The sequence below is a fragment of the Watersipora subatra genome, chromosome 7, assembly GCF_963576615.1.
Source record: "Watersipora subatra chromosome 7, tzWatSuba1.1, whole genome shotgun sequence".
In the NCBI taxonomy this organism is placed as follows: domain Eukaryota; kingdom Metazoa; phylum Bryozoa; class Gymnolaemata; order Cheilostomatida; family Watersiporidae; genus Watersipora; species Watersipora subatra.
Window position 1 is genome coordinate 65,345,680 of NC_088714.1, and position 17,180 is coordinate 65,362,859.

Here is a 17,180-nt window from a genome sequence, read left to right on the forward strand (position 1 = left end):
TTCCTGTTGAGTTTACATTCAGATTATATTTCCCTGTTTGAGGCTAAAATGTAATTTCCTGCGCGTGCGAAATACGTATGTACAGTGAGTTCTTGACGGCTTCTTTTTAATCTTTAGCATCTAGCAATACAATGGCTTAGATTGTTGAATATACTAAAGGTAATATTTTAGTACTCATTAATACATGTACTAATTAAAAAAAATATAAGTTTTGCTATCACTAATCATCGTTTTATATTTTTTTATCGGTTCACCTCGCTACATTTGCTTCAAATTTTCTGTGGCAGTTTTATCTAGTAAATTAGATTTATGATTTGACTTTAGATGTTCACTTTTCACTTAAAGAAAGTGAAGAAAATCAATTGATCAATGCAAATCTTCAACTTCCAGAACCAAAGCTTCGAATCGTTGGCTTGGCGTACTTGTGCCTTTGTTAAACATTTATTCGTTTTTAAAATTACACTCGCAATCTATCAAACTCCCAATTTGAAAGCTTTCAGTAGATACGCTTTAGAATGACATATCTATGAATGACATATATTTATTGCATTTTGTTTTACTGATTACAGGTTGTTTATGTCGTCCCACCAGCCGAAGCAGCTTTGTCAGTGTGGAAACTGCCATAAAGGGGAAAGAGAGACTTGAATGTGTGCTGCATAAGCCATGATGTTTTGTTTGAGTTTGCTGCAGTAGATGAATTTGTCTTATTGTATCAGCTAAAACTATGTGAGTGGCCACGACTTGATGAATATTTTTAATAAAAGCTTTATGCCGAGATGAAAATCTTTTTGCTTGTAAAAATTATATAATAAAATTATATTGTTGAAGATAATACAAAACATGATTTGCAGAATATTGTAGTGAATTGAATACGGTATATGGATGTCCGCAGAACTAGAGAATGTGAGTTCAAATCCAGTTTGCAGCAGACTTCTTATCCCAGACTTCTCTATCCCTATGTATATTCTTTTCAAAGACGTGCTGCTTATTTTACTTACGGTAGTAAGAAACTACATACAGCCCAAGGATAGGTGACGGACATAATGTGGGCGGGGCTTTTGGGAGGCTGTATATCGTTAGTGTGGGTAGCGGCGGAACTGTGCTGATACAAAGACCTTATACTACATAGTTTGCTTGACAGAATTACCGTAGACCGTTAGAATTGGTAGTCGGTACTCAAATGTTTACACAGCATTTGGAGAAAGTGAGTAAGACAAATTTTCAATTTTCGTTATTTGAGGCCTTTGAAACATTCATAATAAGGCATCTGTAGCTGGATTTAAAATTTTATTTTAGCCAACATGAGCAAACACAAAATAAGATATATGCCAATTGAGCCGCGTAGGACTAATTTTATCGCAAATAGCGATGTGAATACGAGATATATTGATAGATAAATACCGCGTGACATCATTTTGGGCAAGTCTGGGCGTGTTCTTTTGGCCTGAGCGTTTTTACGTCGATCAGATTTTTTCGGTTTTAATCTTCAAATATCTTGGCAATGAGATCGCCTAACACAACAAACAACATATCAACTGATAGAGAAAAAAAATGCTTTCTTTTAAGATCAACTCAAATTTGACGCAACCACATCTTTAATGAAAATGGCAATTAAATACTTAATACAATAAAGGGATGATGAGAAACATTGATGGCTGGTTCAGGAAAGTACACATCTGTTAGAAAATCTCTATCGCAACTTGTATAATCAATGATAATAAAGTAAAACGTATAATCACTGAACTCGGATAATACTAGCGTTGGTGGAGTTGTTTGCATTGCTATATTTCACTGAAATATAAATGGTACACAACAAGGATAAAAACAAACAAGTACAAAAATAGTTTATGTTCATAACATAAATTAACTTTGAAAAAATTATCTGAAATGTTTCATAAGTTTTAATTTATACTATGGTAAAGGATCCACAGTGACCTTTTACTTTTCCACTTAGAAACAGCTGCTTGTTTTAGTATGAGAATATACTTGTATAAATATATTGTACTAGCGGAATTCCGGGACGTTGCACGGGTATTAAAAATCAGATAGTAAACAGTGAGAGGTAATGTAGTTGCCTGCCACTTGCCATTAGCCTGATACATTGCCAATGGCCAATTTGTATAATCTTACTAATAAGAGCAAGCATAAAATTATGCTACGCCATAACGGAGAGTGGTAGCGTATTTTCACCCACATAGCGACATATATCGCCCACATAGCGACATATATCACCCACATAGCGACATATATCGCCCAATGAATCCATCAATCTTGCGTAGTTTAATTGGTAAGGGATTTGCCTGGCGAAGAGGAATATCCAAAATCAAACCTGTGATACGGATTTTTCATTACTAAATTTTAATAGCTGGACAAACCAAACTACACAAAGATACACACGCAAACTTTGAGATTTATATATATATATATATATATACATAAAGCAGAGCATATGATATTAAACAACAATCGAACTCTGAAACTTTCTGTGCTCTCACTCTCTTGGCCTTGGTCTGTCTTTTATATCACAGGCCACTGTCTATTTCGTCTCAAGAGCCAGCTTGTCGCTCTTCTGGCCAGGCCGTTCACCCCTCCTCTCAGCCCGATAGGGCCGAGCTATCATCTTCCTATTGACTGGGGAGTGTTGTTGCTGGCCAGGGTCTCAGATGTCCAGCCAAAATAGCAGTCAGTTGGCTTCTTTCACACTTCCTATTAGAGACCTTATTGCCGATGTGGCAGGCTCCAATATATAGCATTGAGTTGCAATCAGCAGTGCCCAGAAGCGATGTTGTTGGGCTCTATGCCCCAGCTGCTTTGTCTTCTGCAATAGAGTCTCCTGTAGATTCTGCTACAGATCAGACATGATATCGGCCATAACCTTGGCTGCATCTGCCCAGAGACTGCTGGCTGACCATCTTCTGTTGCCTGTCTTGTAGTATCTGTATAGCGGGTTCTTCATGTTGTTGGCACATGAAAATGACTGCATTTTAATAGCTCTCACATCTCTATCAAACTGACAACATAGACGCTAGTGCTTTCAACAATTTAAGCTTCTAGGAGAAGTATTCAATATGTCATTCTCACAGACATCCTGGTCCTTCATTAGTCTTTCATTGCCATGCGAATGTGTGAAATATTTAATCTTTTAGTACCTCTACGCATCATCGACAGTCAAGACCATATCACAAATTATGTTAACTTTTTAATAGCGAATGAGTTGGAATGAGTAGTACAATAACTAAAAAAAACCACACCATAAAACACAAGATCACGTACTATGCAGCCATGCTGCACGTAAGACATGAACCTTACGCGAGAGTTTACGGTTTACATAACAGGCATGGCATGATCAGGGCTGTTGTGTTCATGTGTAAATGAACATACCTTGAGTAGGGCTGTGTTGTGTGATATTGTCTGGAAAGATTTGGCTTTCACTCCAGCCTTTTGGTCAGATGTTTTTTCTTGTTCCTTTACCCATTGTTCTACCTGCTCCTTTATTTCCTTTCGTTTCAACCAAAAGTGTTTCTCAATAACCTGTGATCAATTTCACATGATTAAGTAGACATTCAAGGATAGAAACTTTCACACTACGTTGGAGATAGGTTTGAGTGACAACTGCAATTACACTTAACCTCTTTGAAGCAAGGAGAAGGATGCTTTAGCATTTCAAGCATTGCAAACTTCACTGTAGCCTGTCTGATATTGCTGTCATACTCCCTGCAGTTGGCTGCACCCGCTGTCGTTCCGCGCGATCTCTCATAGCCTGGCTCATTGAAATAAGGCTCAGCCACTAAGATGAGAGATTGGATGGACACAAGTACCTGTCAACAGAGCAAGAGAGATTAGTATAAGCAACTATATGGAGACAAGCACCTGTCTAAAGAGCAAGAGAGGCTAGGATAAGTGACTATGTGGATACCAGGACCTATCAACAGAGCAATGGAGACTAGAGTAACTGATTTGATGGAGGCAAGCACCTGATAACAGAGCGAGTGAGACTAATATATGTGACTTGATGGAGAAAAGCACCTGTTAACAAAGCAAGGGAGACAACCAAAGAAGCCTACCTGGAGAAAGCTTGAGGTTTGAGCATTCCACTTCTCCTCCGGTCTTCCATGCCATGTGTTGAGTACACTCAGACAGACTTTACCGTCATTGTACAAGTTAGGATTAAATCGAATCTGGAAAAAATGTAATGCAATGACCTTAGTCCACCAAACTGAATAAAAATATTTGCTAAATTAACTTTTCACAAAAAGGAGTAGTTTTCACAGTTCTAAACTAGATAGAGTTGCACTACCAAAGTTGACATACATATTTGTTGAGGTCTGATTACCAATAGTACCGAGGCCAAGTAGGCTTACCTTGTGATTGCCGGTCGTTTGGAGATTAATAAGAGGAGGGGATGTTGGATAATCACTTGGAAAGAAAACGTCAAACTCGAAGCAGCCATTCATATAAGGCGTGTCAGATGGCCCAGTGATCAGTACCTAAAATACAGATTCTCTACCATGAGAATAGACTTAACACCTACGCGTCGTGCTTAGGTGAAGGACTGTGAGAAACGCCAACCTTCATCACATCCATTCGCTCCTCGTCACACCGCACAAACACCGAACTGCTTGCACTCAAAGGGAGACTGGTGCTCAGAGTAACAGCTTCCTGGGCGAGACGTCTTGTTCTAGCATTGTTTCCAGATGTAACTGTAGATCCTTGCCGCACTGACATCTCATAGTGGTGGTGACAGAGAAAACGCACGCTGCCTCCAGATGTCGTTTCCAAAAATTTGAAAGTGTCTGTAAGCAATATAAAGTATATCAATTTCACACCATTAAACAAGACATTTTCAGCCTGGCCTAAGTGAACTGATAAGCATAGATGTAAAATCTCTAGACAGGAATTATGAGTCTCTTATATTTGCACGACTATCAACAAGTCAACTTACCAAACTGCAACTCTTTAAATATGCTTTCGTATGTCTCGGTAGTCGAGGGAGGAAGAGCAACTGAAGTGCCTGGTTGACTGGTGGGTGAGAGCACAGCCTGTCTTTGCTTGGACAAATGTACAGATTTGGAAACGACTTCCTGGGTGTCGGCCAAGATCAAGGCGAGTTCATTAAGTGAGTTAGCTTGGTCTTCCTCCTCTGACGATTTGGCAATGCTCTTCTCTCGGTTTGTTTTTGGAGCAGTCGGCCTGCAAGTAACATGCTAAAGATTGGTGTGAACAAATGATTAGTAGCTATGAAATATTATTCATAACTTTGCGCAATTAATGAGTACAGGATAAAATGAATGAGAAACATACTTGAGGCGACGTTGATATGTGGCTACACACTTAGCCATGCTCGCTGTTAAAGACGCTAAAGTGCTTGAGTCAGATTCGGTGACTGTCTCCCCAAGCAAAGGTACAAACTCCTGACTAGATGACAATGCCCTAAGTATCTTGTAGACAGATTTGTATAGAGGAACGTGTCTGGACATGTCGAGCACTGCAAAAGTACATGTTTACAAAAACCTAGCTTCATGTAAGACGCAAATATAATTAGAAAAAGGACCAATTCAAGACTGATAATGTAAAATAAGCCGGCTGACTGTAATATCAGCCAGACACCCGAGGCACTGGCTGGCCACACCCCTACCCGGCCAGTAAAAAGGCGGCCCTACTCGGCTGGTAGGAAAACGACCCTACTCGGCTGGTAGGACAACGGCCACACCCGATCGAGTGAAGACAAGGACCATCTTGGAAAAAGGCCGGCCAGCTCCCGAGAGACCGCCTGGCTCCCAAGACAAAATAGGCGGTACAAGGAGCACAGCATTAAAGACTGAGGTCAAGCTCAAGAGTGACAAAGCATGGAAAGCCTCCGAAGTGGATTGTCGTTCCATATTGCATTCTCTAGTTTAGTTTATACAAAAAATATTCTATATTACTCAAACAAGCGACTGGTTTTAAGTAAAGAAGTAAATGGTGCTCAAAGAGTGAAGGGTACAATAATGAACCACAACGAGGCGCATCCAATATATTTGAAGGTGACAGAAAATCAAGCTATAATTACACCTGTGCCAATCCTGAATGTGGAAAAGTTGCTAAAGCTGTGATAACTTAGGTCCGTATTTTGTAACTCATTCTCCCAATTGAGACAGTTCGATTCCACAATCAACATGTGAGGGTTACGAGCGATTAGTCTCACACTCAAAGTTAATAACATACTAGTAATAGGAGCTTTAGATGACAACTAAAGAATACTGAGCACAATCGCTCTCCAGCATTGGAAGTGATTTTTTTAATGCCACAGCATTTTCAACACAACACCAGAGCTTTCAATAGCGCAGTCACCAGTGCGAGACATCAAATATTGCACTTGTAAATGTAGTTTTACTGTTGCAAAGAGGTTAAATAATTCATTTGATTGTTACAAGAACCATGAATAAAGGTAATTTATTTCCAAAACCACACAAACTGTGTAAGCTTTCCGACCTGTCTAACACAAGGATAGTGTGATATTTGTACCTGAATCATTTCGAAGGTAGGAAGCTATTGCAGGCAAAAGACATGAATCGCTGAGCCTTTGGTAAAGCTCAGAAGGAAGGACAGTTTGCTGCGACTCAACCTGTGAGTTGTCATCAGGGTTGATAAGTGCAGAGATGATGTCAAGCATGCAGGTCACATGTTCTTCTTCATTCTGCTGTTTCAACAGCAGCTACGAAAGGTTCAATAGAATTATCAGCAGCTAAAATGGTGTTACGAAATGCTGGATAGAATTGTCAGCATCTATGAATTTTGCTACAAAATGTTCAATAGAGGTAGCAAGCTTGTCAGCAAGGATCAAATAATAAAACTGTGGCTGTTTCAATGTTACTCTCAAGATGGAAAGAGAGTGAGAGAATAAGTTAATATTTAATTTTTATTATTCTGGCAGCAGTTACCATCAGCATGAGCATGTGTGGCAGACAGCCTAAATGTAGTTAAGCATCAAACCTGCTCAAGGTCCCAGTGAGTGGAGGTGGATCCAGTCCCAAAGCCAGTTCCCTTTGCCCAGTATGATTGTCCAGCAATTTCATCTTTAGCAGGACCTTTTGGTTCAGCTGGTTTCACCTTTGATTTGCTGCCAGCTACCTGGTGGGCCATCTGTAAGTATGACATTCTCAGATAGTACACACATATTGCTACAAGCAAGTCTTAAAACCAAGAAAGTGTGTTAGGGCACAGGCAGTATTCCGATCTGCATACACTATCATGGCTATTAGCTACATAGACTCTCTCACTAAATAATTAGACATGCCTACCAACTGATTCGACATGCCAGCTGACCGGCTGTATGTGTTGATCAAATGATTACATATGCCTCTACTGACTAGACACACCCACCTACTGACTAGACAGACTCACCGATTGATTAGAGCAGCCTACCTATTGGCACAGGCTAGATACTGACTAGGTACAGTACCTGATTGATTAAGCACTCCCACTGACTGAACATGTTTACTGTTTGACTATACATGTTCACTGAGGTCTATTACCTGATCAATAGACTAAAAGTAGATGTTAAAAAGGACTCACCTGAGCAGCCATTTCTGTAAGGTGGTCATGTTGGGAACTGGCTGATGCTCGCTGCCGAGGGGAATGATGACTGAGGGCCGAAAGACAAGCGAGGACAAGGTGAAGCACTCCGATCTCCATGCTAGAACGTCTCAACATGAGCCCATCATCTGTGGTGAGGGGGCTTGACTCATAGAGAAGCTGCAAGCACTGTTGTATGAAGGAGCAAGCAAAAAACTAGTATGACTGTCAGTCATTAAACCGCAAAACCTTCTGGCCTAATATTTACTGCAGCCATGCCAAAGGTCCCTGCCATACCAAAAGCCTATATCAATCAGAAATAACTAATTGTGGGCCAAGGGGTCCTACTTATTACACGGATATTGTGTACTACACAGTCAAATCACTAGAAACTCAAGCCGGTGTTTACTATAAACACTTGCATTCACAATGTAAAGGTTGTGAAAATACAAAATTACCATATCAAATAATGTGAATAAAGTGCATGGGCGATGATGTGAATTAAAGTTCCACACTCTAGAAAAAGAGTGTGAGGATGTGACAAGTAACTAGGCTTAAACTACCTTCAAGTTGACCTTACCTGTGATGTATAACAATAAAGATATGGGCCGGTGTGAAACGTAAGTGGCAGACAGAAGAAGCTCGCACATACGAGCTATAGAAAGTTGAACTGACAAAAACCTAAACTATAGTCAACATTAACATCGGACATGAAAATCGGTGCAAATGCTGGCTTGCGACTAAACTTCATTCCATGAGAATACTGTTCCGAATTAAAGCAAAGTTGTCTCACCACCATCATTTTTGTAAATAAATGACTAGGCCATTATCAGGTTAGATAGTAGCTAAAACCTTATATCTACAGTTTACTGAAAAAATAAAACAATGCTTTTAAACAAAATTGTTTTTCCAATACTACAAACTGAGAAAATTTCAGGTTTTCTGATCATAATATATGTTGATTGGCAAAAAATGCAAAACTTGAACATACAAAGAAGCCTCAGCTCAAATAAAATCAATCCAAAAGGAAAGACAATCACAAATATCCATGATTTCATAGCAATTTTCACAAATTTTATCGATAATATTACTTAACACAAAATAATGTGACATATACAGTAATCTCTCAGTTTTTACAGTTAATTGGGACCGGCGTTCTTCGTGATAAATGAAAACCTGTGAAACAGAAACTATTTTTAAAGCATGTGTATGAGCCAAAATTTTAGCACCAGAATACTTACCGTAAATTCTGACGTATAAGTCAAAAATTTGACACCAAATTTCAAGCTTATAAAACCATCCTCGAATTATACGGCGGTAACATTTTTCATCACTTAAATTCTAGTAAAATCAAAATTCAAAAAAACCATCACCAATCAACATTGCATGATATGGATGTAGGGATTTACAGTGCACCCTCGAGATACGATTACCCTGATATACGATTACCCTGATATACGATTTTTTCACCTTACGAAGTTGAACATCGTGAGATCTTCACCTCGCTATACGAATTTTATTTCACTATACGAATTCGAGGAAATTTTCGCCCGAGTTAAAATTTGGCGGTCGGTGTGCTCATAACGCACGTCGAAATAACAAAGATGCTGTTTGCCGAAAACATTTTCATAACGTTTAGAAGGGACACAATGACCGACTTCTCTCAGGTCAGGGGTCCACGTGGGAAATTTAGTGAAAAGCACAATCGTGAGCGAGTATTCATTTCTAGCGTTATAATCCCTTTACAAAACAAAGGAAAAATGATTTTCATGACAACAAAGTTGGAGGTCATAAATAAATAGGAAGACGATGCCTGTATTGTTAATATTGCCAAGGAATATGGTCGCAACCAATCAACAATTGCAATTATTAAAAATAAGAAATCCGTTAAAGCGAGCACAAGGAGGAGCTTACGACTGACGACTTGAAGGAGTTGAAAGCAATAAACGGGATGGAGAAGAGACATAAAAACTTACATCGGCAGAAAAGTGTCAATTTACTGATGTGAACTGGTACATAAAAACAATACTGTACAATGCATATCATTATTTATCTTCTTTGTGTGGCATGTTTTTCGTGCTTTATTCAATACATTTATGTTTTAATTATTTCATTTTGACTATGTTTTATTTTCTTGTTTATTCATGTCTTTGCAGATGGGCCTGTTTTTACTGCGTAAATACAAATTGTCGTATGTATGTAACTCATATATAACTAGCTACTCAAGATAGTTGACGCATCCATATTACTTTCTAGAACTTGCTAAAACCATGCCCTTTAGGGTATAACTACGTACAAACTTCTGTATGTATGGTCACATTGATTTTTGTGCACATTTCATTCAAGACAAACTATTGTACAACCTTCTCTGAATCCTTTTACAAATGTTAGCTAGCTAACAACTTTCTGCACTGCACCAGCATTTACAGTGCACGAGCAAGCGTCATCCTCAATAAGTGATAATCCGCACTAAGTTAGCTTATTTTCTTCGAGCACTCTCTGCACCAGCAGCAAAGTTGTGTCTTCCTGGCAATTTCTGCTTTTCACGACCCAAAAATAATAAACTAGATCAACAGCTCAAGTCACGTTACTCCATAGGTATGCCCGTACACTACCGTATAGTAAATTGTAAATTTCTTTTTTTGATGGCCGTTATATGGTCAAGTGTACGAGAGGCCGCTTTTGAGAATTGCAACGCACGGCTTTTCTGGTCAAGTTAGGTTTAAAAAGGTTTTAACCAGACTCGCTAAAGGCTATAGTAAAAGCTGGGAAGCGAAAAGATTTTAGTGATGAAAAGTTAAAATTGAGTGAAATAGTTAAAAATACTAAAACTCAGCTTTAATTAGCTTTGAATGTGTGTTTAGTAAGCTAAACATATTTGAAGTGATTTAAAAGCTTATGTTGTACGCACGCCTTGATAGTAAGAACTCCTTACAGTGCGTACTGCATTTCGTTCACACATGATGTTGCATTTTACAGTTTTGCAGATCATAATCACTAGGTGCATTTAATACAATGCAGCTACTGTAAGTAACTATAGTTATTAAAATTAACATACTATTTTGTTACTAATTTTCAATATGTACAGCATTTTTATAAAATTTTGGACGATTTCTACCATTTTTTTTGCATTGTATAATTACAATGGTTTCTATAACCCTACATACGATTTTTTCACTATACGATGTCCACCTTGGAATGAATTAACATCGTATCTCGAGGGTGCACTGTATTTATGAAATAGTAAAATACTACTCATCCTACTCAAAATAAAACGGATCAAAACAAAGTCCCATTCTTCATCATTCAAATTGTCATCACTAGGATTTTCTTCTAGAGTAACGTGTGCTTTCAAATTTAATGTTTTTTTTTTAAAGTATCTGTCTACAAGCCCACACTTCGGCAATCCATTTGACACATCCAAGATCATCCATTCATCTTTTTTCTTGTACATGAATCAAAGCTCCTGATAAAACTCTTTTCTTCTGGTATGACTATTTCTTTGAATACGTATTATCAGAGGTGGCAGTTTCAAATTTCGGCGAGATGAGTCAATATGATGGTTACGTGTTCTTTTCCATGCCCTGTGGTCTTCACTATAACGACCTTCTCTTGTTCTTCTGTTAGTTATGGTACTGCCGATGGCACAAAAAACGGGCATTTTCCCAGATGGCGTTTTTCAATGTCATTTCCTCAGCTACGCATCGCTCGCCTCGGAGTTTATTGAGCTATTCCAATCAAACGATTTGAGCCAAAGGGGTTGACGTATATGGCAGGTACATGTTGAAACCAGGAATTTAAAACCAAAATTTAGATCTCAACTTGTATGCCGAGTTGACTTATAGATTTTAAACATTGTATCAATCTACTATGTAATAAGTACCGTAAAACCTTTATTTGAATGCCATGGCGCTCTATTTTTCAACCCTTCTCTTAGAGTGGCTTTATTAGAGATGACGTTCAAATAAAGGGTGGAGTTGTATTTTTCAAACTCCTTGTCAGAATATTGAGAAAAATAATTTTCAATTTTTGATTCAGCCTTTCATGGGTCCAATCGAATGACGCCCATATTTTGCACTCTCCTTCAGGCGGTGTGACATTAACCATTTTGGATGGAAGAAATTTGCCAGAACGGAAATTCGGAGGTAAATTAGTTAACTTACACTCAACTTGCCGTACTCCAACTCTCTAAATAAATATGCACGAGAGAGCTGTTAAGAGGTACATGTCTCTACCAGTTGATACCTAGTGTTTGCAATTAACCTACGATGATTTTGTAGCCTGCGATGTCATTTATTGCAGCGTTAATGTTTTTTGTTTCATTTCAAATTTGAAAGCATATTTTCCTTTTTTAACTATATTTAACAAGGTTGCATAAAATCTCATTGCACTCATCAATGTTTGCTAGTTTGCAGCCGAAACTAGCTTTTATGTGCAATGCAACAGGAGTTACGAGCGTCAATCCATTGTAAGCCGAGTTTAGATTACCGCAATCATGCTATCAAATAATATTCTATAAATTCGCAAATTTTATAATAACTTCAATTAATTTTATATAATTTTAAAAACTTGGAGTTGGAAAACGAACTTCGATTCGAACCGAAACAATAAACGAACTAATTTTTATTGGCGCAATTGAGTAGATATCAGTACGGTTTTCTGGAAATTTTTCTACTGATCACTTGCTATTATGGGTTCATAAAGATTAATAATGTCAAATAGTATCGCTCAAATAGAAGTGGCGTTCAAATAGAAGTTTCATGATAAGTAAATTGTAGTTATTTTGATTTATCTTTAGTTGGTATTTCAATTTCAGTCTCAGGATTTTAAGCCAGAGAAGTCACCCATATAGTGCGGGCGTAGTTGGGCTTCATCTGATCTGAGCAGTCGTATTTTTGATAAACAAGGTTCACTATGAGAAAAAAGTCAAATGCTTGTATATATATTTTATGTATGTATTATAATTTTTTCAATGTTTTTTTAATTAGTGTTCTTTATTCGTATTTTTCATCGAACATTTTTAGCCATGAAATGTGAAAACCGCGAAAGGCGAGCCGTGAACCAGTGAAGGATTACTATATAATGTATGAGGACAAGAGTTACTTGCTCGACGCTAATAACAGTGCAGACAAACTGTATAGAAACTAACCATAAGATGCTAGATGGATGCAAACTGCGCAAAATACCAGTTTACGGAATACCTTGAGATTGGTGAAAGGCAAGGTGGGTAGCATGCTCGCGACAGAAGAGGCCAGAATTGACACTCCCTCTCCGTCATCACGTACTCCTAACACCAGGCGGAGTAAGCACTTGGCACTCATTCTCGACTTTATCAGCATCTCCGCATAGCCTGCCAATCTTAGGAATAGTCCAAAAGCTACGAGTGAGTGCGGAGGAATTGTGGTCACACCCGTGGCCGTCTTTTTTGTGTTTTCATGTTTTCCTTCAGCTGTCATTGTGCTAGTCTCATACTGGAGAGAAAAAATTCAAAATGCATAAAACTGAAAATATCGCTTGGCAAGAAGACAGTACAACACCGCACGCTAACCTGGAAAGGTCCAAGAGGTATGCCCTTGACTTGTGTAACAAATTCATAGTCCTGGTCAGATAGGTCCCCTGCATGATGTCCTGAGGAGGGACTGGCTTTGTTAGACTGTGTAATCTCTGGGTAAAGGAGGGGAAGGTGCTCCGCTAAGAGAGCCAAACCTCCCATTCCTGAAATACATGTCCATGTTTCTACACACCCAGCTGACCATTTTAGAAATGAAATTGGCCATATTCATTGTTCCAAGCCCAAATGTAACTATTTCCAGCAAAAGCATTCAAATATGCCAGCTGTTTCAATTGTTAAAATGTTTCATGTTACCATTCGGAGCAGGAAGTAAGTCATAGGGTACCATTTCGGTCTCAACGGTGATCAGCACCCCCAACCAACTGCAGACTGAATGTTAGGTGAAGGCAAAAAACTAACCCGTGAAGACTTGCAGAGGAGACCCAACTTGAGATGAAAGTGTGTGAACTGCGGGGCCTGATGGTCCAGTGTATAACTGCAGGTCAATAGACCATGAACCAGCGGGAAGACCTTTCTCAAGAAGAGATATCAATACCTCCCCAACTGTCACCGTTTTGGCGAGAGGAGTATCTACAAGTTCACACAAACTGAATTTATGATAATGAAGAATGTAGATTACAAATTTGTTGGAATATCTGACAAAGTGAGGTTTAGCTAAAAACCATGACTAGCATGGTTGTCTGTAAGCATACAAGTTGCATCAAAAACTGAGTAGATCAAAAGGGCACAATAAATATAGCAGAAAAACTATAGTATAGAAGAATAGAACAAGTACCATAGTTGTGGCATGCATCGCTATGTCAACAAATCACCAGTTAATGGCGAGTGCTAACAGGTACCTAAAAGAATTGCATTAATGGCGAGTGCTGACAGGGACTTGAAAGAATCGTATTAATGGCAAGTGCTCACAGGTACCTGAAAGAGTCATGTTAATAGCAGGTGCTCACGGGTACCTGAAAGAGTTGTGTTGACAAACTGAAGTTTGCGAGTAACACCTCGGATTTTGCTCACATCTGTCACTGGTAACTTTTCCTTGACCGGTTCTCCCAAGCAGTACAGCGCTGCCGACACATCATCTGCAGGCACGTCAGATGGGGTGTAAAAACTAGGCAATGTCATCTCCTCACTTGGCTTTCTGAGTCCAGTCACCAGCCGCTTGATACCCCGTTTCTTCTTGACTGCAACATACCGAAGTACAATGTATATTCGATAATTGGCTGCACCTGGAACTTGGTTAAAGCCATATTTTTCCGAATCAGGAGACTAAACCAACCTGGCTTAGAAACTTCCTCAGAAATCTGCTCCATAGATGAGTAGATGGAGGTGAGCAAGGTACGGGAAGAATGGCCGGCACCAATGCCAAGCTGGCTGCAGCTACTCAGGCAACCATTGTTGTCAAACCGGTAGTTCACCCCATGGCTTGTCACAGTTACATAGACTTTCTCATCCTCCAGAATTGTCTCCAACAAGAGATTTTTCATAAAACTGGATAGGCTGGACCCACCAACTGTAAATGAATAAATTTTTTCACTAACTTTACTTTCATGCTACTACTTGAGATTAGTAGATGAACCATTATTGACTGAATGCCAAATGCCTGAATGCCAACTGACTAATCGTCAACTGACCAAATGCCAACTGACTGATCGTCAACTGACTGATCAACTGACTGAATGCCAAATGCCTGAATGCCAACTGACTGATCGTCAGCTGACTGAATGCCAACTGACTGAATGCCAAATGCCTGAATGCCAACTGACTGATCGTCAACTGACCGAATACCAACTGACCGAATGCCAACTGACTGAATGCCAACTGACTGATCGTCATCTGACTGAATGCCAACTGACTGAATGCCAACTGACTGATCGTCAACTGACCGAATGCCAACTGACATCATCGTCAACTGACTGAATGCCAACTGACTGAATGCCAACTGACTGAATGACAACTGACTGAATGCCAACTGGCTGACCTACAGTGTAAATATCACAAGGTAATAGGTGAAGGTGGAGTAGGCTATGCTATGTAACCAACTCTTGACCTACCAGAGTTGGGCATGGCCGCGAGCACTCGCAATAGGTTACACATTACATCGGAAAAAGCCATCTGGTTGGCGGTGTGATTGAGGATGACAGTCTTGAAGAAGAGGATGACAGCTGGCTCCTTACTCTGCTGCTCACCTGAGTTGTTTCCTGTTAAGTGATCACGGCATCATTCAATAACCAAATCAAATAAGGTCACCACTGATCATTAATGTAAATTGACTGAAAGCCAAAATAATTAACATTACAATTGCAAGAGTGGTTGAAACACAAACCCTTTGAAAAAAGCTCAAGGAGTACAGCCCAAAACAGACGGCCGTCTGACCCGGCCATCCATTCTTTGAGCATTGGGTTGGCAGCAGCACATTGGCTAAAGAAGTTTAGTACTGCGGGTACACTACTCCAGCTCATGTTGATGGCAGCTCCTGTGAATGTTGATAGAATTGCAGTGATAATGCTCAAACCAATTACAAAGAATGTTCAGCTATAATATGGAAACACATAAAGTAACTGTGGAAAGGATGAATGAGGCGAGACAACTTCAAGAACAAGAAAGAAGAGTATTACTAACTTGAATGCACAGGTATGGAATTATTTTGTTGCAGCTCGCCAAGACAAAATTCTGTCATGGCCTGGCTGAGCACCCTTAGCAAAGTAGAGTCTATCAGAGCCTCTGCGCAGCTAGTAGACTGAGCTCCTGCAGAAAGCAGAGCCAGACTTTGGCTGTCAAGTAACATTTCATTGTTGAACCTGAAGTGGCCTTTGCTTTCATCCGTCAGCATCTCTGGGCAAATAAGGGCATTCATCAGTGTACAAAGGCCTTTGTACAGGGAATATAGACAATCCAGTTAATGCTTTTTACATAGAGTAATATTACTTCCGCTTTTGAGTTTTGTCTATTGAATATCACATAATGATAAAACTACAACATCTGACACAGAATATTTTAATGTTAACTGCGAGTTAGCGGCAACAATTGCAGGAAAAACACAAAATGCAGAAAAGGGAAAGATTGTGTCAGTTGCAAAAGACAACACAATTAAGTGTTTCAGTAGAAACACATACAAACAACAATAACATGGAACTGGAACACATATTTGACTATTCCTACTGGTGAAATGATTGAAATAAAAATATGAATTTAACCTTATACTAAGAATCGAGTTGTTCACATACATTAAGTCATGAATGTACAAAAATATAACAATTTCTTTATAAAGCGAGCTCAAATATCTGAAGCGGTATTTAGGTTGCGGCATGAAATGGCTGCTTGTTAAAATTATTTTCTTCAATGTGGCCATAATTCACAATGCTTTAGGAATTATTAGATCGCCTTGATTCCTAAACTAGTTCTGTATATTAATACAGCCTAACCTACGTGCCCAAACATTGGGAGAAATAAAGATAGGAGCAAAATTTCGAGCAAGTTTCTGTCTTGAAATATGATAAACCTTTGCGATACGAACATATGAGCCGGTTCTTGATGACCACTACATGGTCAAATACGTGAGAGGTCTTTTTCGAGAACAACAGCTCGGCTTTTCTTGCCGAATCAGTTTGAAAAACGTTTTCAAAAGATCAGGTAAAAGTTACAAGTAAAAGCAAAGCAAAAATCGCCAAACAAATAAAAAATTAAAACAAACCCAAATTAAAGTTAAGGTTAGTAAAAGATTAAAACTTAGCTTTAATTCATTTAAGTTAAATTCAAAGTTTATTTTATGTTACATAGTGCCACAAGTCTAGTGTATCGAGCGCATTGCTGTCAAGTCTCGCTCACACCACCATTAGTCACTAAGTCTGTCTTGAAGGTAAGAACTTCATGCAGTACTGTACATAGTAATGTGACATTTTATTGAGGATCGTGACACCTAAATAGGTAATTGTTACTCTGTAAGTGTGAGTACTGACTTACAGCAATTGAAAACGCGTTTTCCATCATAATATCCTGTTTCAAGTGGTTGTTTCATAGAAAGGAAATAGGTTAATTTGTAATTTAGTTATATTGTATA

General features: G+C 38.9%; 1 protein-coding gene across 1 annotated transcript in view; it reads right to left on the reverse strand.

The window, feature by feature from the left end:
- Positions 1 to 17,180, reverse strand: part of LOC137401006 (baculoviral IAP repeat-containing protein 6-like) — a 96,694-nt gene that overhangs the window by 3,505 nt on the left and 76,009 nt on the right. Inside the window, 18 exon segments of the mRNA XM_068087347.1 lie at positions 3,382 to 3,531; positions 3,630 to 3,818; positions 4,065 to 4,178; positions 4,362 to 4,487; positions 4,570 to 4,793; positions 4,943 to 5,190; positions 5,302 to 5,485; positions 6,505 to 6,694; positions 6,973 to 7,122; positions 7,555 to 7,734; positions 12,756 to 13,025; positions 13,103 to 13,269; positions 13,526 to 13,696; positions 14,080 to 14,304; positions 14,400 to 14,633; positions 15,175 to 15,321; positions 15,447 to 15,596; positions 15,743 to 15,955. Of these exon segments, the coding sequence (XP_067943448.1) occupies positions 3,382 to 3,531; positions 3,630 to 3,818; positions 4,065 to 4,178; positions 4,362 to 4,487; positions 4,570 to 4,793; positions 4,943 to 5,190; positions 5,302 to 5,485; positions 6,505 to 6,694; positions 6,973 to 7,122; positions 7,555 to 7,734; positions 12,756 to 13,025; positions 13,103 to 13,269; positions 13,526 to 13,696; positions 14,080 to 14,304; positions 14,400 to 14,633; positions 15,175 to 15,321; positions 15,447 to 15,596; positions 15,743 to 15,955 (3,332 nt within the window).